General features: G+C 41.1%; 1 protein-coding gene across 3 annotated transcripts; it reads left to right on the top strand.

The window, feature by feature from the left end:
* Positions 1-335: 335 nt before the first annotated feature.
* Positions 336-16712, top strand: prkacaa (protein kinase, cAMP-dependent, catalytic, alpha, genome duplicate a). Of its 3 annotated transcripts, none has more exons than XM_018704679.2 (9): positions 336-1152; positions 8765-8826; positions 9391-9519; positions 10079-10260; positions 10347-10473; positions 10590-10685; positions 10886-11008; positions 12252-12416; positions 13571-16712. In XM_018704679.2, the coding sequence occupies exons 1-9, from the start codon at positions 1107-1109 to the stop codon at positions 13694-13696; spliced, it is 1056 nt and encodes a 351-aa protein (XP_018560195.1). In that variant the 5' UTR covers positions 336-1106; the 3' UTR covers positions 13697-16712. The 3 variants fall into 3 exon arrangements, with proteins under 3 accessions (XP_018560195.1, XP_018560196.1, XP_018560193.1); XM_018704680.2 differs by lacking the exon at positions 336-1152 and adding an exon at positions 2882-3125; XM_018704677.2 differs by lacking the exon at positions 336-1152 and adding an exon at positions 5613-5988.
* Positions 16713-17772: the final 1060 nt, after the last annotated feature.

Below are 17772 nucleotides of genomic sequence, written 5' to 3'. Positions count from 1 at the left end.
CGGTCGGGTAAAAGGGGTGGCTAGGCTACAGAACTGGCTTTGGAAAATACTGCACTGCAATTGGGATGACGAGCGCAAGATTGCCGTGTTAGATTTGCGTTCTGCATGAAATTCAATTTGATGAGTACAAACAGTTGATGATTTAAAACAAAAATAAAAAAGCACATCTACAGTTTTGGGCGTATTGGCTACTAGCAAGTCCGGGAGGCGGGACACTGCCATTTAACAGACGAATCGCATCAATGCAATTATTGGATGTATTGACGTTAATCCAATCAGCGCTTGGGTTGAGACTTCTGTCACGCAAGTATCTGTGAATCGTAGCCAATCAGAGGCGACCAGGGGCGGGACCCGTTGGATGGATGACTGGAGTTTCCCTTGCGGTCTGAAGATTAATGGAAGGGCTCTGTTGATCTTAGGAATCGACTATCAGATGGTCCGTCCCAGGAAACCATTGCACTTGACGGCTGGTTTGGGAACGACTGGACAGATATCCATTTGAAATAACAGTCAGCGGAAATAACGAATAACCTGGACACCACTTTTGTCATCCAGGTCTCAACTGAAAAGGCCTGCCTACACAGAGATAGCACCTGGCTAGGTCAGGCCAGGATACGACTGCGAGGGACGCTAAAAGCTAACGCTAGCTTGCTCGTTAGACAGACGGAAAACAGCTTTCGACGATCTGTCAGATGCTCCGAACTGGATTTTGGATTAATCAAGCCGTGTCTGGAAATAAAGGACAATCGAGTGCAGTCTTGATTTGCCGGTGCTCGCTGGGAAATTGACAAGCTAACGCTACCAAGCTAACATTCACTGACCATCTCTGCTAGAGTTAGCTTCCGTGCTAGCCTAGCTGACTTAAAGCGTTAGTGTTAGCTGCAGACTTGGATATACTCGCTTGGCTGGAGTTTTGTGAACTCACTGCTAGAGAAGTATTGGAAGAAATATATTTACTCTCATTAGTCAATAATGATAGCTGTTAGCTAGTAGCTAGCTGTCAGCTTCATTGAGCCAAGCAACTGCGTTAGCTGTGTAGCATCACACTACGACTTGTACAGGAAAACTCAGCCCGGACCCAGGGACTCTACCACCCGCCTGCCATCATGGGCAACACGCCCACCGCAAAGAAGGGCAATGAGATGGAGAGCGGTGAGTACCCCTAAACCCGTGCCTGCAGCAGCTGGCTGTATCATGACGTTTGTCGTTGGATAGTTTTGCTGTAGTCATTTCCTGTTTCCCATAATGAACACCTGAGCAATGCATCAAGACCCAGACACCATCCACAATAACACCATATTTTGTTGCTTTCGAAGTGATAGTGCAGCATATGTTATACTTGGCTGCACTGTCAACTTTTGATGAAACTCCATGAAAGATAACTTGTGGCCACTCATATCCACACATAAACTTCGGCTAAGTTGTTTTACTGTGTCACCATGATCATCTCCGCTGAACAGCAAGAGTATGTTATTCATTCTCCCCGCTGATTCTGTGGGAAAGCTCGTGATTAAAAGCCCCAGGTTATATTCAGAGGTACCAGTGAGGATGACAACAACTAGCCTTATACAACAGTCATAGGTTTCTTTGTGGTTCAAGTTTTTCTATTTACCCCCCCCCAAAAAAAAGGTTATGAGAGGCTGCAAAACTAAACCCTGGTGTAGAGTTGTTTCCTCATGCACTTTTTAAAATTAGCCCAGTTGCTTTTGGACAGAATATTAGAGATGCACACATTATTTCATGTTCATGTGAGTGATGAGTTGAATCTTAATAGGGACCAGAGCACGTAGAGGGGAGTTGGTTGTTATCAGTGAAGGAAAAAGCCACCAGGACAGGGTCATATGATGCATGAGGGTGATGCTCTCCAGGCAGAAACTTGGAGTTGAGGAGTCTCTTGAACATCATGTGATGAGCAGCATTTAGAACAAGGGCACTTGTATGTGTCACAGAGTACGTGTGCGCAAATGTTTGTGTGCGTGACATAGAGCAAGTGATGCTCTGCTGTTACTAATTGTTTTGTATGCTCTTGCCCCCCCCCCCCGCCCCCCACCATTTTATCAAATATTAGACTGAAAACAGATTACTATCACATAAAAAAATAAATAAAAAGGGGACATTTAACAAAATAAATGATAACTGTCAATATCAGTGGCCTCAGAGTAACCCTGTGTGGACACAGTTTCATGTTTTTATCCATGACACCACGAATAACGCTCAAGTGTGCAAAGTCTGAACAGGTATCTGCAAAATGAGTGTCAGCTCCTTGTTGCTGGTAGAGAGTAGGTGTGAAGAATGGCCTCCAGTCTCTCTGTAACGTTAACCCATCATGGGTAACCCCTGTAACAAGGCCCATGACTTTCAGGCGTTACAGCTCAAAGGTTTGTTTTTTAATTGGAGTAGTAGAAATTGTGGACTTAGTAGATTAAAAGCAAGTGGGAGGTTTGTTCACATGCCATGCTTCACATCCTTATCAGCCTGATCGCTCTGGGCCCACCCTGATCCCCAGAGACAGGTGCAGACCAGGGGTCCAGAGCCCACACCCAGGAGCGTAATTTTCCACAGAGCTGCTAGAGATTAAGGACAACATGGCAGCCCATTTTGGTTTCTACGGAAAATGGAAAGAGTGTGTTGAGAGCTAGTTCAGGTGCGCAGGGTCAGTTTCCTCTGAACTTTCCAGGCTGCAGAAGACAAGCGGAGAGCCGCTGCTCTGGTATACAAAGCTGATTTCTGGCCCACAGGAAGAAGCAGGGCGGACAGACACTGTGAACTGCAGCAGGAAGTGAAGGAGCAAGGAAGGTCCAGCCCAGGCTCTGCACAGTTGGTCATCGCCTCTGTTACTCTATAAACTAAACACAGCCAGCCAGGATAGCTTTAAGTTTTGGCCTGTAAGACGCTGTTGGTATCACATATTCTGGATTTCCCGCTTGTTGGAACATCTGGACGTACTGCAGTGTTGAGACTCCATACAGGCCATCAGCTGGCGTCCTCCAGCTTTTTAGGATGTCTGTTATTCACAGGCTGGCAGGAAGGCTGTTTCATCGAGCCTGGGCCCTGTTTAGGGGACACAGGCAGTGGAGAAGGCAGACATGACCAACCACAGGAGGAGCTAGAGGCTTGCTGCTGCAGTGAGTTTTCATTCTGGAGCTGGACAGGAGCATGGGTTAGGGGTGGAGCTGTTGTGTTCATCCTATGTCCCACTAGTTTAGCTAGTCACAAGCTGTGCTCAGGTTCAAACGTTAAACAGATAATCAAGCTTATCTTTTTTTCTTGACAAAGTTTGTTACTAAATTAGTCTCATGACCTCCTAAATTGAGTGTCTGTTGGTTTTGGTGGAGTGATCTTTCATATTGGCAGACATTGGTTTTACTGACATTTAAGGCCAGAGGCCAAGATGTTTGTTTGTTTGTTTGTTTGTGTGTGTGTGTGTGTGTGTGTGTGTGTGTGTGTGTGTGTGTGTGTACATATGTATATGTATACAAATACACTCACTCGCCGAGTAGCCTGTTGCTTTGTCCCTGCTGTGTTATCTATTGTTTTCTAGTTAAAGTTCATAGGAAAGCATTTCTCAGTTACTGTGGAAGTGTCTGTCAGCTGCCAGCATAACACTGTCAGCCTTAAACTGTTATGCAGTGCGATGATGAAACTATCCAAGCACACACAGACTGTATTTTTTGTTACAGTGCTCTTGTGTCATTGTCCCTGTGACTTGTAAGTCTGTCTTCGTAGCCTCGAAATATTTTTCTGTACTTCACACACTTCTTAAACATCAGAACAACACCGTCCTCTTAACCAGTCATGACATAGGGGATGGTTGTATTGAATCTTGTGCGTTTTGAATTCGGCCATATAACGAGGTGGCACCCTGTTAAAGTGCAACTCCCCCTGTCTATAAATATCTGCATGGTTCATGTCCTGCCCCTGCTCTGCACGCAGCTGGTTTGTGTAACAGGGGCAGGTTTGTGTTTGGATCGCTCATCACTTCCTGTCGCCAGTAAAAGGGGCTTTGTTATAAGCCTACACTGATTACCAGTGGACCTTACGGTTGAAATGCCAATCAGCCACCTCAGATAAGCTTACAGTGCTACTGGCGAGCTAACATACTGCCTTGGAACAGTCCTGAGATGCAAAATCCTGCAGCGAGCAAAACAAAACTGAGGATGGAGTTCAGGGGATCACAAAAGGAGCCATAGTTTTCCTTTGGATTCTCACGTCAACAGGCGTGGTGGTGGTAGTAGTGTGAATCCCTTGCATCCATTGTCCTTAATCTTCTAAAGCTGCAGTCACATAGGTGGTGCTGTTATAATATCACGCTACAGAAATGAGGGTTCCCAGAGGAACAGCAGAAACCAGGGGAAACCATTTTTGTCATCATAACAAAGCAGACATTGAACATTGGAAAATGTTCATTAGCCACCACACAGTATATGTAGCTGGTTAATTTTTAGCCTCCCACCAGGGAAACCTATATGCAGGATTTGAAAAGTAGCTAGATATGTAAAAGATAAAATAACTATGTAATAGTGGGCTTTACATACTAAACCTGTTCTGTTTTAGTTCAGCACGAGCATCAAGGTTTACCTTTTGTCATATACCTCATATACCAAATTGAGACTCTCTGTGTCTGACTTTTTCAGCCTAGGGGTCATTGTGATACTGAGCAGGTTGAATAACAATTATTACACAATGAAACAGGATACAGGCTCTTAACCTGTAAAGTGTAAGATCTGTTTTGGTCAGTAATTTACCTGTCTAGTACAGTTCTAACAGCATGTATACAAAACAACTTGCCGCTGGCGGTTTTATTAGTAACTGCTTGCTGTGCTCACCTGTCATAGTACAGTATCAACTGCTAGTATTCAGCAGATGACTACAAATTATTCCTCACATTAACACGTGCAAACACCTTTCTAGATTACGTGCAGATCTGATTTCCCCTCTGTTTCCTTATGCACCTCATGGGGCTGTATGCTATCTGAACAAGGCCTGGTGTAGACTGGGACCTGATTTGGCGCGCTTCACAGTTAAATGTCGGTCAGCTCGCCCTAATATAACCCTTCTGTTCCTGCGTCAGAGTGGGGCAGTGAGGCCCAGGGGAGAGATGTAGGATTGATTTTTGGAGGATCGATTCAGCACTGGCACTACACCGGCTCTCTGGTGCATTTGGGCAGGGAGAAAAAGTTTCACAGTGGTTTGTGCGCTCCTGCTTTGCTAGTGTCTCCTGAGAGAGCTACTTTTATGTTTTTTTGAAAACATCCAGATCAGCCTTGAAAGTTTTTTCATTGCAGATGTGACATCTGATTGGTTCTGCTAATTAGGGAAAGTTTTAGTCGCATCAAGACGTGTCTAGTTCATCTCAAGGGTCTTCACTTAGGCCTAGTTTTCCATAGGACTTTCTCTCTGGGTTGGATAAATATACCAACTAGTGTTTTATGCCCCTCCCCCTGATGATTATGCCCCTGTTTAGATCAATATATAGCTTCTGTGTGTGTGTGTGTGTGTGTGTGTGTGTGTTTGCATGTGTGGTTGACATGTGAGGGGATGGCAGAGAGTACTTTGTGCAGAATAAATATTGATACAAATCAAGCAAGGGTCCAATTGATCTGTGTGAGTGTAACGGGAGCAGCGGGGCTCTACACGCTTTGTCTGAGCGTGCACACTGGAGGTGGATGCAACGTTTCTGAACTCGGTCCCCAGCAAAGTGACATTCACAGGAAGGACCGTAGACATCCTTCCGGCAAGGACACTTGAGTGGATCCTGTGGATTAGTGGGGCTGCTGATCTGACCGGTGTGCTCTCAGAGGGGGTGGATAGGTCATGAGTCAGTGGCTGTGAGGAAGAGAACAGGGGAGAACTTTGCAGAGCTAATGTGTGACAGGAAGAGCTCCAGAAGGCATGCAGGGAAGAGGGAGTCATCCTCGCGCTCAAGTGAATCCGGGTCGCGCTCAGCAGATGCTGCAGCACCAGAGGTACCCATAGTCATCCCAGATGGTAAGGAATTTGGGGTTTGCAGGAGAGTCAGGGTGTTGAACTTTAGTCTGTCATCCTAACAGAGAGAGAGTCTGAATGAAGATCAACATATTTCCTTCAAAACAGCTGTTACTTTTAGAGCAGCACCCACGTCTTTCTTCTGAGGAGCTCGAAGTTATGATAGGAATAGCTTCATTTGTGGCTCTTTGTGCTAGGAAGTGGGAATTAAGCAACTTTCACGGGAAATGTTTTCTCCCTGGTGACCAGTCTGCTTCCACTGCTCTCTGTGGGAGCAACAGCGCTCTCGACATGTTTATGCGAACTTTGGTCTTTGCCGTTTCTCGCTGGCTTTCTCCCATCCTATTGTTGGAGCTGCTGGTCTGTAGAGAATTTGCAGGAAATCACATTAGCTAGATGAGGATTAAGCTTCATTTAGATTTAGAGTGTATGTGTGTGAGAGATGCACAAATGTTCTCATGAGAAATTTATGTGTACATTGTTGTGTATGTAATTTGTGATTTGAATGTATCACTGCAAAAGCCTATTAGTTTAAATATTCATATAACAAAGTTGATGAATAATTTTCAATACACTTTCACTATTGACAGCTGACTGGCTTTATTTAAACTGTGCCCCAGGCTGTTGTTTTGCATCGATTACCTAGACAGACATTCCACATCATCCTCAGAGGCTTCACATGGTTTGTGTTTCCACTGTTTTTCAGTTATTCATAAATAATCATAAATACATTTTTTAAAATTATTATATATCCGTATTTCTATCTCAAACTCAGCCTTATATTTGTGAAAGTTCTTGTCTAAAATATAAAACAAATAATTTAAATTTTTGCTTTTTAAAGAGAACCTTGAGAAATGAAAGTAAAAGAAATTTTAAGTATTGCCTTTTTCCCCCCTAAAGGCAGTTGTACATTTACAACCTCACTCATCTCATGTTCCGGGCTAACAGCAGAAGTAGCAGTGCTACCCCAGCTGCTAGGGCGGCCAGTGTCCCTACAACTAGTGCATAGATAGTAAGGAGGAATGAGGAAGGGCTGGTTATCTACATGTTCCCACAGCACATGGTGATTAGCCTCATAAAGATAAGGGCAAGAAAAATGAACTTCTCCATATGAGAGTATGTGTGCTAAGCTGTCAAAATGTGTTCACAGCCATATGCCTGTTGGCCATGTATATGTATGTGTGTGCATGCACAGTGTTGCATGTGTATTTTTGCATTGCCAAGTAATTGCCAATCTGTACTCACAGAGTCTAGGTGTAGGTTTCTACTACAGCTCATATTAAACTGCTCTCTTAGCACTGATGGATTTATTATTCCAGATCTGTTTTTTTCCTCCCACAATGGTGCATTCATAAGTGGAGAACCCCTGACTTAAGTCTGGAGCTAACAGTCCACGTATGAAGACGGGTTTCCTTTGACCACATGTGTAAAGAATTGGTCTCAAAATTTTGTTTTCTACTTGAGATCAACTTGATATCCACTCAGTGTCCAAATCCATTTTTTGCCACAACACATGAGCATTGTGTTGTGGCCTGGAGCAGTGACTAACCTCCAGTATGCACTCCTAGTGTCTTCTTTGCAAAACTGCTCAGGTTGCTCAGAGCTGTATGGCCACAATTATAGAATAGCAGTGACTACATCCTGCCACAAATTCTAGATAGGATTAAGGTTAACCTGCTGATATGGATGCATTGTGAATGTTGAAGTCATTCATATGTAATTTTGGCTTTAAAATGTTTGTGTGGGGTTTGTACCTTGCTTGAAAATGAGTCACACATTTGCTGCAGGTTTTCCTCCTGTATTTCTGTGTATTTTTATGCATTCAGTTTAGTTCATGAGCCTTACTGCTGCAGAGACATATCTGCACATCATGATGCTTGCACTACCATAAATCATATTGGGATGATGAGGCGATCGTCGAAAGTTTGGCTCTTGCTGAACATAGCATTTAGTGTTATGGTTAAAATGCTTGATGATTTTTGTTTCTGTCTCAACAGGCCATAAAACTTTTGCTCCCACATGCCGAACTGGTAAACACTAGCTGAGATGTCACGCAAGTGGCTTTCTCTTTGCCGTTTTCCCATAATGCTGACTGAAGCACCCAGCTAACTACTTTTTTACACGTATTATCTTTCATCTCAGCCATGGAGCCATGTAGCTTCTTTAGAGGATATGCTGCACAACACAGATCTACAGCTGTGTCATACATGTCAAGTTTTTGATTTACGTCATGGTCTGAAGGATATTGAGTGCACTGGATGTTTGTTTTGTAGTAGGGGTTGTTTTTTTTTTTTTTTTTTTTTTTTTTTTTTAAACAGGGAAATTGACTCACCAGCTGTAGGACCTCGCAGTTATAGGTGTATTTAACCTGAAATTACTTCACATCTTGAATGTATTCTTGTGATTTCTTCACATCTTTATTATGTGGCTTCCAGATACGTGATGATTTAGGTTGATTATAGTAAAGGGGGGAAATTAATTTAAAGTAATTTGCTCTATGGGTAAACTGGTGTGTTTTTACCTTGAGCAGTCAGTGTTAATGTTAGGATAAATGTCAGCATTAGTTTACATTACATTACACACGTCATGCTCATTTGCAGGAATGTTGAACAAATTCCTCCACACAATCGTAAAACATCAGTGTTGTGGTGTTCTCTGGGTCTTGCTGATTAGGTTAAGTTGACCTGTTACACAAAATCCTTTTAAATCTGGACTTTTTAAAACAGACAAACTCTCCCTAATGAATATGCAATTCTTTTTCTTTTTTTCCTAATTACAGTGAAGGAGTTTCTTGCCAAAGCCAAAGAAGATTTCTTGAAGAAATGGGAGAATCCAGCACAGGTGAGAGAGGGAACCAGAATTATGTCTCTTTTTCTTAATTTTCATAGTTTTATTCTGTCATTATTTGTTGCACACTGTTATATAAATGCAGTCTTTGTTTTGCACTTCTGCTAATAGTGTCTTTTATTTTTTGTGTGTTGACACACATTAGTGTGAATATGCATTGTATACCACATCTTGAATTAACCTGCCTTGTGTTTTCACCTGCTTGTTCACTCTCTGGGGTAGACTCTAGGGAATAGTCCCGCCCATGATCAAATTAATTCTAATTTATTTTGAAGGGGCATTGCACCCTCTGCTGGACTAATGTGGATATATATTATTTTCTACAGTGGTTGCACCTCTAATATACGCTCAATGAATGAAATAACAGCATGTGTAGTTCAGTTTGTTCAATTCATATTAAAACAGGAATTCTTTTGTGAATACTTGTTAATGACGTGACAGTACATTTTCCATGAGGTATTGTTTAGTAAAATAGTTAAACTAAAGTAGGGCTTTTGCTTAAGCTAGTAAAATGTAATGCACCCTTCTCTCTTAATGACATCTTCTTCTACCCCTCAGCAAACTGCGGCATTGGACCACTTTGAGCGTTTGAAGACCCTAGGCACTGGTTCATTTGGCCGAGTCATGCTGGTCAAACACAAAGAGACGGGCCAGCATTTTGCCATGAAAATACTTGACAAACAGAAGGTACAGAACTTCAAGCGTAATACTCAAAAGGAATACTTACCACTAAATAAATCTGAATTGACTTGGGTATTCCATCTTGTATTTCTGATATGACGATAATGATATCATTACATTGTTAAGAATATTATTACGTTTTTGTAGATTTTTTTTTTTTTTGCATAAGATATTTACATTTATGTAACATTCTCGAGTCATTACAAGTGTTAATGTCACAGTTATCCCAAATCTAACATGACCCGCCGGCTTGTAGCTCCATGAACAAATGAGAAGTGCCATTTGGTGACTGTTTCTAGTCTAGCACTACAGGAGCATGTTCCTATGATGAAACAGTCTTCAACATTTCAAGAAAAGCTCACATACCCTACAGTGGCATAAACCTAAGATCTCATCACTAAGACACTGATCATTTGTTTTAAATAGTGATCTAGGAACTCGTGTAGAAATGCCACTAGGATATAGGCAAAACTTTTTTGAATAAAGTAGTGTATTCCAGTATGTCTGGTGAGCCATTTTGACAACCTATCTTTCCTGACTAAGCCTCCATCCTGTTCCCTCCCAGGTAGTGAAGCTGAAGCAGATAGAGCACACACTGAACGAGAAACGTATCCTGCAAGCTGTCAGCTTTCCTTTTCTTGTGCGACTGGAGCACTCTTTTAAGGACAACAGTAATCTGTATATGATAATGGAGTATGTACCCGGGGGTGAAATGTTTTCGCACTTAAGGAGAATCGGTAGATTCAGGTAAGTAGACTTTTAGTTCATTTCAGCCTAAATATTTCCATGTGCTGTTGGTTGACTGTAAACATCGTGGCTGATCTGTTTTGCAGTGAACCACACGCCCGCTTCTACGCAGCCCAGATTGTACTGACCTTCGAATACCTTCACTCACTGGATCTCATCTACCGAGATCTGAAGCCGGAGAACCTGCTCATCGACCAGCAAGGTTACATACAGGCAAGGATTGCATGTTTGTTTTCTTAGCCATCAAAAGTAAATATTGTTTGACTGGTCTTTGTTTTCTCACAGAGTGTGGTCAGTACTCAGAGCTGTGCCCCTTCTCTTCCCCTCAGGTTACAGATTTTGGATTTGCAAAAAGGGTGAAGGGCCGAACCTGGACGCTTTGCGGAACCCCAGAGTACCTGGCACCAGAGATCATCCTCAGTAAGGTAAGTGTTCTGCTTGGCCCATGGTTAACACCACCGTTTTTTGTATTAAGGGCAGAGGAGTTCTCAAATGGGATTTCATTTAAGAAACCACCAGATCGGTGGTACAATATGCTGCTTACTGTCTGTCGTCAACATTGTAAAGTGTGAGTTTTTGTTTGAGGACATATCTGACTGCCCTTTATTTCCTTTGTGTTTTCCAGGGTTACAATAAAGCAGTGGATTGGTGGGCTCTGGGAGTGCTGATATATGAGATGGCTGCCGGTTACCCCCCCTTCTTTGCAGACCAGCCTATACAGATTTACGAGAAGATTGTATCAGGGAAGGTGAGTTTGAAGAAACCTATTTAAATAATCCCTTTTCTTATTCTCATAAGTAGTTTGATTGTCCCTGCACAACACAGTGCACAATGCTGCCCCATTCCTCAACAGAGGCAGTGGTTTCAAAACTGAAAACCATAATGGGAAAAATGTCTGAAACACACAAACAACGTGAAAGCAATTTGAACAGTGATGGTACTGTCACAGTACATCGCTCATGATTATATCAAAAGCATTGCAGCGGCTGCATGAAACATTTGTCAGTTAATAGTAATTGTCTGGTAAGGGAACTTTTGCTTCCTCTATTAAATGGAGTCTTCCTAAGAAACAAGGAAATAATTTTTTCGCAAATAACTTAATGAGGTTTCTGATTGACTGACCTTCATTTCCTTCTTTTTCTTAGCACCAATATATCACCAGTATACGGAAAAAGACATATTTACTGCTCTTAACTCATCCGTTCAGTTCCTCCGCCCCTTGCATTGAAATACAGTCGTCTTGGTGAAATTATGTGTGCATTATCTTCCTTTTAGATAACAGGACTCAAATGAAAACACTTTTTATGGTTTAATGAATATAAATTTAAAGGTTATTCTTCAATGTTACTTTTCACTTTCACTTTTGTATGTTTTGTGTGTTTTATTTTGAGAAGATTAATTTCAAGTTGAACAAATTTGAATCACAGTCTTTTATTTACAAAGTAGTTGGGTATTTTTTGGGAGACACTGAAAGAACAACTAACTTGTAGCATGTGTTCTAGTAATCTCACAATAACATATAGCCTCAGATTTCCCAATTTATTAGGTACATACGCCAGTATCAAACAGATTATACATTTTAGCACGTCATTTGTTATGTGTCTGCAGTAAATGAGCTAGTGTTCATCAGAGCACTGCAACTAAACGATAGCCTTCAGTTTATTTGAACATGACGATATAGCTTGCATTAGGTTTTAGCACCTCCCATCATCTCTGGCTTTTGTGCAGAAACTACCAGTGGGAAGCGGAATGGTTTGTGCATCAGGGAGGTCAAAGGAATGTGTCAGAACCAGGCAAATCACATCCAAATTCAGCATCAGTGGGCACAATGTCATTTAAACAGTACCACTCATGGCGCTACGCACCACTCATAGGTTTGCGCTAATCCACAGCTGCAGGCCAGACACTGGCAGTCTATTTAAAAACCATAGCATGAGGTATGAAACACCGGGCTTGAGAACACACACTCACGCTGCTTTTGCTGTCTGCAGGTTCGCTTTCCCTCCCACTTCAGCTCAGACCTGAAGGATCTATTGAGAAATTTGCTGCAGGTGGACCTGACCAAGCGATTCGGCAACCTCAGGAATGGAGTCAATGATATCAAGGGCCACAAGTGGTTCGCCACCACTGATTGGATTGCGATCTACCAGAGGAAGGTGAGAAGCCAGCCCTCACATAGCAGCAGTGTGTACAAATATAGTCCCCCACTTCCCATTTTGAAATTGCAAGGACAAGAGGAAAGTGATGCTGACAAAGGAAGATGGCTTTAATGAAAATATGGTCAGTGGAAGTACCCTTAGTCTACATCTGTGGTTACGGGTAGTTTCACACCATCTGTACTTCCTCTTCGCGTATGATGTTTTATAAGAGGCTAATGGAAAAATCTCGAAAACACACAAAACATGTGTTTCCCTCCATTTTTTTTTTTTCTTAGCATAAAAGCTAGTTGATTGAGTAGGATTACAGCAGCACTGAAGCATCATTTAAAGATCTCAAGTGGACGAAAAGTAGATCTAAGACCTCCTTAATTTGACATAACAGTATGAATACAAACAGAGCCCTGGTTTATTTGTATAAAGCCTGATTGACAGTTACATACACCCCTTCCTTTACCTTGGACTCATCAGGAAAAGCTGAGGCAAAGAGAGGGACCCCCTTTACCAGGGCACTCAGGCGATGTAATGAGTGCTGACAGTGTACAAACAGAGGTTAAATGTTGACACCACTGCAGACTATAAGCACAATACACAGAATACACACTTTAAAGACATGCAATTCAAAAAAACAAAACATTTTTCATTCTTATTGTCTTGTTCTTTCAACAGAATACAACTCTTGCTTTGAGTGCTTCGTTTTGTATCAATATACTTTCTCTGCGATCATAATGCACATGTGCAGCAAGCTCTTATTTTCTTTTTTTAGTAGCAGTTGTTGAAAATCATTCTGAGAAATGAAATCCAAGAAATTACCAGCTGATTTAGAAGTAGAAGAGTTGGCTTCAGGGAAAGCAAATAACAGCATGTGATCACAAAGTTAGACCTGCAGTGTGACCACCGATTGATGAACAGAAGTCTTTTAAGTATTCAAGCATGATTTCTTGATTGTAGAATGCATTTTGTTCCCATTTTAATCATCTTAAGTTGCAGTTTACAACTATAAATGAATTTAAATGTGTTTTTAATTGTCTCTTTATCTGCTGGGACCTATTCCAATGTCATCCAGTAGTTTATGGAGCATGCCATGGCTTTGGGTCTCTCGATTACACCGCACTGCATCATTCTAGTGATTTTTATTGTCCTGTGTGTTCCAGGTGGAAGCTCCCTTTATTCCTAAGTGCAAAGGCCCCGGTGACACAAGCAACTTCGATGACTACGAGGAAGAGGAAATCAGAGTCTCCTTCACAGAGAAGTGTGCAAAGGAGTTTGCTGAGTTCTAGATTCCAACTATGAGTAGCGGAGAGAGAGAGAGAGAGCCAGGGATTTGGAAAGTTTAAAAAAAAGGGGGTCTGAAGACAGGAAGCGCTAGGGTGGACTGCTAACTTGCTTATTTGTAATGACGACAACAATGTAAATCCCCCTAGTGGAAAGGTAGGCAGAGCAAAGAAAGATCCAACAGAACCAGCAGTGTTGCCTTTTCTGATTGTTTCTCAACTGTTACCTATTCATTTTATTTATCCCTCTTGTGTTTGTGGCAGGGGCTCGAGGAGAACAGGCTGTTCAGCTAGACTTGTATCTCTCTGATGGTGTAATGACACGTTTTCGGTCTTTGCAGGCTGAGGCATTGATTTTTCTGTTAAGGTACTGAATCTGCTAGCCCCCCCCCCCTTTTTTTTCTTATTTTGAGCAGGCCCCTCTCTACAAGCTTCTCAAAGAGTGATTGTTGAATCTTGTCACCCTGGTTGCCCCCCCTCCCCGTCCCTCCTCTTCTCCCCCTCCCTTCCATCTCTCCATCCTGAATCTGTCCAAGCAATACCAAGTCCAACAGATGTGCCTATCATAATGCCAACTGGTTGGAAAACTGTGTCGAAAGCATTGGTGCAGAGCTTTGGCTAATGGTGGCGTCGGCCCTTGTGCCCGTTTTTTTGGTTGAAAGCTTGAAAACTCTCTGCGCCTGCCTTTGTCTGCTCAGTGTGGCATGATTATTGGGTAGATGATGCGCTCGCTGCTCGCAGTCGAAGCAGTGGTTGACCTCTTTGATCAGAGTGAAAATGATTTATCACAGTAAACTTCATCTAGGTCTTACTGCTTTTGGGGACCTGTAAGAAATGGTAAACATGAGGTCTGCATTTAAGTCTGTCTTTCTCTTAGCTGAATTTATTAGAGCATTTTAAAAAAAGAAAATCCTATTGGTGATCATTTTGTCCTTTTATGTCAATCTCTGTGCTTGTGTGTTATTTAGTGCTCAAGGGTGGGTTAAAAAGCTGTGATTTAGCAGCAACTAACATTGTGGTCACACTCCTGACTATTGTTTATTTAATTCATAGTACATTTATACATGTATATTGATATATATATATGATAGAGAACATGAAATATCCATCTTTTTCAACATTGTCTCATAGCTGTGAAACTGAATTAAGATTTCATAAATAAACAAATATAAATTCTGCCAAAATTTGCAAACTGAGAACACTGCAAAGTTTTCTGTATGTAACTATGATGGTGGTGGATTTTAATACGCAAAAAAGTAGCAAAATGTTTCAACAAAATGTGCATGTTATTTTTGTACAATATCACTTCTAAAGATGGCAGAGCGTTATGCTTTATTTGTGCTGAGGTACCCGAGATTGGTGATAACATGCTTAACTATAACAATGGACTCTCGGCTGCTCTATTTTGAAGATGGAACAAGACCCAGATAAATGTCAGAAAGTTCTTCTGGCCTTAGTAGGGCAACAGTTTGCTGATAATTGTCACTGAACTTGTGCTTCTCACCTTGATCATTTTTTTTTCTCTCTCTCCCTTCCCCCCTTCTCTTGTATATACTTTACATGTAACACCTTCACATAGTTTTGCAGTCCAACCAAATTTTTTGGGACTGATGAGATTGGAATGTTTTGGGTCCCCCCCACCCCCTCCCGTTTTCCAGCTTTCTATGTAACAAATTAAACTAAGGAAGCTATCCTAAAGTTGTCCCCTTTTGCCAAGTTTATTTCTGTGGATGCAAGACAATCACAGACCAAATCTTATTGCTGGTTTGTTGACTGAACACATTGTTTTTTTTGGTTTGATGAAGGATGTTTGCTTTCACCCAGCCCCCCACCCCCCACCTCCTCCATAGGCCCTAGGTGCTAGACTTTGTCCATCTCACTGAAAAAAAAGCTTCTGTGAATCGTTTGATGTGCATCAATCTATTTGTCAAGTCTTGTAAACGTGAGATTTTTGAGAATGTTTTTTCGACTCTAAATGATTTCAGTAGGCTTGGGTGATTACTTTGGGAGTCTCTTAATGTAACACGAGATCAAACGCAGGATACCTTTTTGAATGTCTTGAATTGTCTGATGGAGATGTTTTCAGTGCTGTTCGGAAACATGACGTATATTCTTTTATAAGACATGTTTCTCTGGCAAGCTTGTTTTTTTTTTCTTGCATGTGGTAAAGCGACCCCCAACGGCGAGGCATCCTTCCCCCGCTGCCCCTCCCCTCCTCCTTCACTCCACCCACCCCCTGGACCCTAAGACATGTTTGAGAAACCGCAATTTCCACAGCCAACAGCCTCATCACCATTTAACCTTTGATTCGTGAGCGTCACACTCGGCAACGCAGTGGATCGCCAACCAACTTGTCCAGTCTTTTGCAAATAGTGAAGCACACGCCACTACTTTTCAAATGTCCTATTTAATTGATTTGTGCTAATTTAATTATTTGACACTATGTAACACTTTTGAAGAGAGCACATGTGATATCTTTGGTCTTTCTGTTCTGACAAAATCAGAGTTGGTGGGTAGAAGGCCACTTGATCTACTTCAGACACTAAGGCCATCACAATGCTTTTTTTTGTTTCCCATACAAAACTTGTTGTCAGTTGTCTTTAATTCTTTTCTATCAGCTAAACACTATCAACTGATCTGTGCTCGTTTTGAGTTTCTCTCCTGTGTTTGCCTTCTATTTTCATCAAGTTTTCACACACTCTTCATTCAGACATAACACTTTTTACATCTGAGATGTTTTGCGTTCATATTTTCTAATTGTATTTTCAAAAAAAGAAAGAAAAAAAAGCAAAAACAGAACATTAATCTTTTCCTCATGACCTGGGTACAGTGATTGTGTAGTCTATTGTACCTTTTGGGAAACAATACTGTATATCCTTGCCTTTGACAGTCTTAACTATCTTACCCTCTGGAGAACTTGACAGATACCCTTAGAACACAATGAGTATGTTAAAAAAAATATACATAAAGTAATATTTTGCAAAATGTATCATTCCAATAAAGTTTTACTTGTTAAGACTAATATGTCTGCGTTCTGTATAAACTCTCACTTCACCTTGCGTAATGTCACACTCAGCTAGATTAGATTAACCACGTTTTTTTTATGACATGCAAATCTGATGGAAGATATTTGCAGCTTCAGGCTCCTCTCATGGCTGGATCAGAGGGACAAAATATTGTTGGTAGGTGATGGCAGATGCTGTATTTTCACTAGTCCCAACTTGTTATGGTGAATGTTTTAAGAGGCTGGCAGGTGTGATTGATTAATGCAGTGTTGTGTTCATCCTGTCACAGTACAGGATCAATTACCAGCCAGCTTTCAGCACCCCTCTCCAAATGTATCTCAGAGCGCTCCATTTTTTTTTTTTTTTTAAAGGTTTGCATCTATCTGCATCAGTCATATGTGAAGGGCCCATAGAGCCTTCCAGATGGTTCGAAAGCAATTAAAGTAAAAAAAAAAAAGAAAAAAGAAAAAAAGTAATGACTAAATCCATTGAAGAATGAGATGTTATGAAGTAATTCATCAGTTGATAATTGGACAATGAACGAGACACATTGAAAAGACAACAAGATGTAGTAAAATGTATAGATTTTAAAAGTATATAAAGACAAATACTTCAAAGACCCATTTAGTCATTTCTAGACTGCATAGATTACAATTATGTTTACACACAGTTCAAGTTCATTTGTCAGTATAAATCTTGTTCTGAATTTCCCAACTAGTCACACAACTGTTTACTCTTGTATTTATAGATATTAGTGAGGTAATCATATTAACAGCATCAGAAAACACCGTTTTACATACAGAATAGATGTATAGTTGTAGTCCCTGTGTCTAGGGCCTTAATTTGGTAATGACTGCTGGTTCCTTCCTGGATCTTTTTTTTTTTTTCCAAATATATATTGTATCATAGATTGTGCCTCCAATTGTTTCTAAAAAGCACAACAAAGGGAGTTTTTACTGGATTCACTAATGCAGTATTTTTTAAAAGACAATAATATGTTGTATTTTATAATACCTTTTTTCACTGTATACTATTAATTAATTAATTATTTGTTTGATCTTGTATTTGGGCGGCACG

Source organism: Lates calcarifer, linkage group LG11 (assembly GCF_001640805.2).
Source record: "Lates calcarifer isolate ASB-BC8 linkage group LG11, TLL_Latcal_v3, whole genome shotgun sequence".
NCBI lineage: Eukaryota > Metazoa > Chordata > Actinopteri > Centropomidae > Lates > Lates calcarifer.
Note: the sequence above shows the minus strand (reverse complement) of the source record. Positions and strands in the feature narration are given on the sequence as shown.

What these genes read in the sequence shown, in the direction of transcription:
- prkacaa (XM_018704677.2), top strand. Translation starts at nt 5,865, where the DNA reads ATGTGTGACAGGAAGAGCTCCAGAAGGCATGCAGGGAAGAGGGAGTCA. An exon ending in AAATACTTGACAAACAGAAG is followed by an intron (nt 9,520 to 10,078) that starts GTACAGAACTTC and finishes GTTCCCTCCCAG; the next exon opens with GTAGTGAAGCTGAAGCAGAT. An exon ending in AGAAGATTGTATCAGGGAAG is followed by an intron (nt 11,009 to 12,251) that starts GTGAGTTTGAAG and finishes TGCTGTCTGCAG; the next exon opens with GTTCGCTTTCCCTCCCACTT.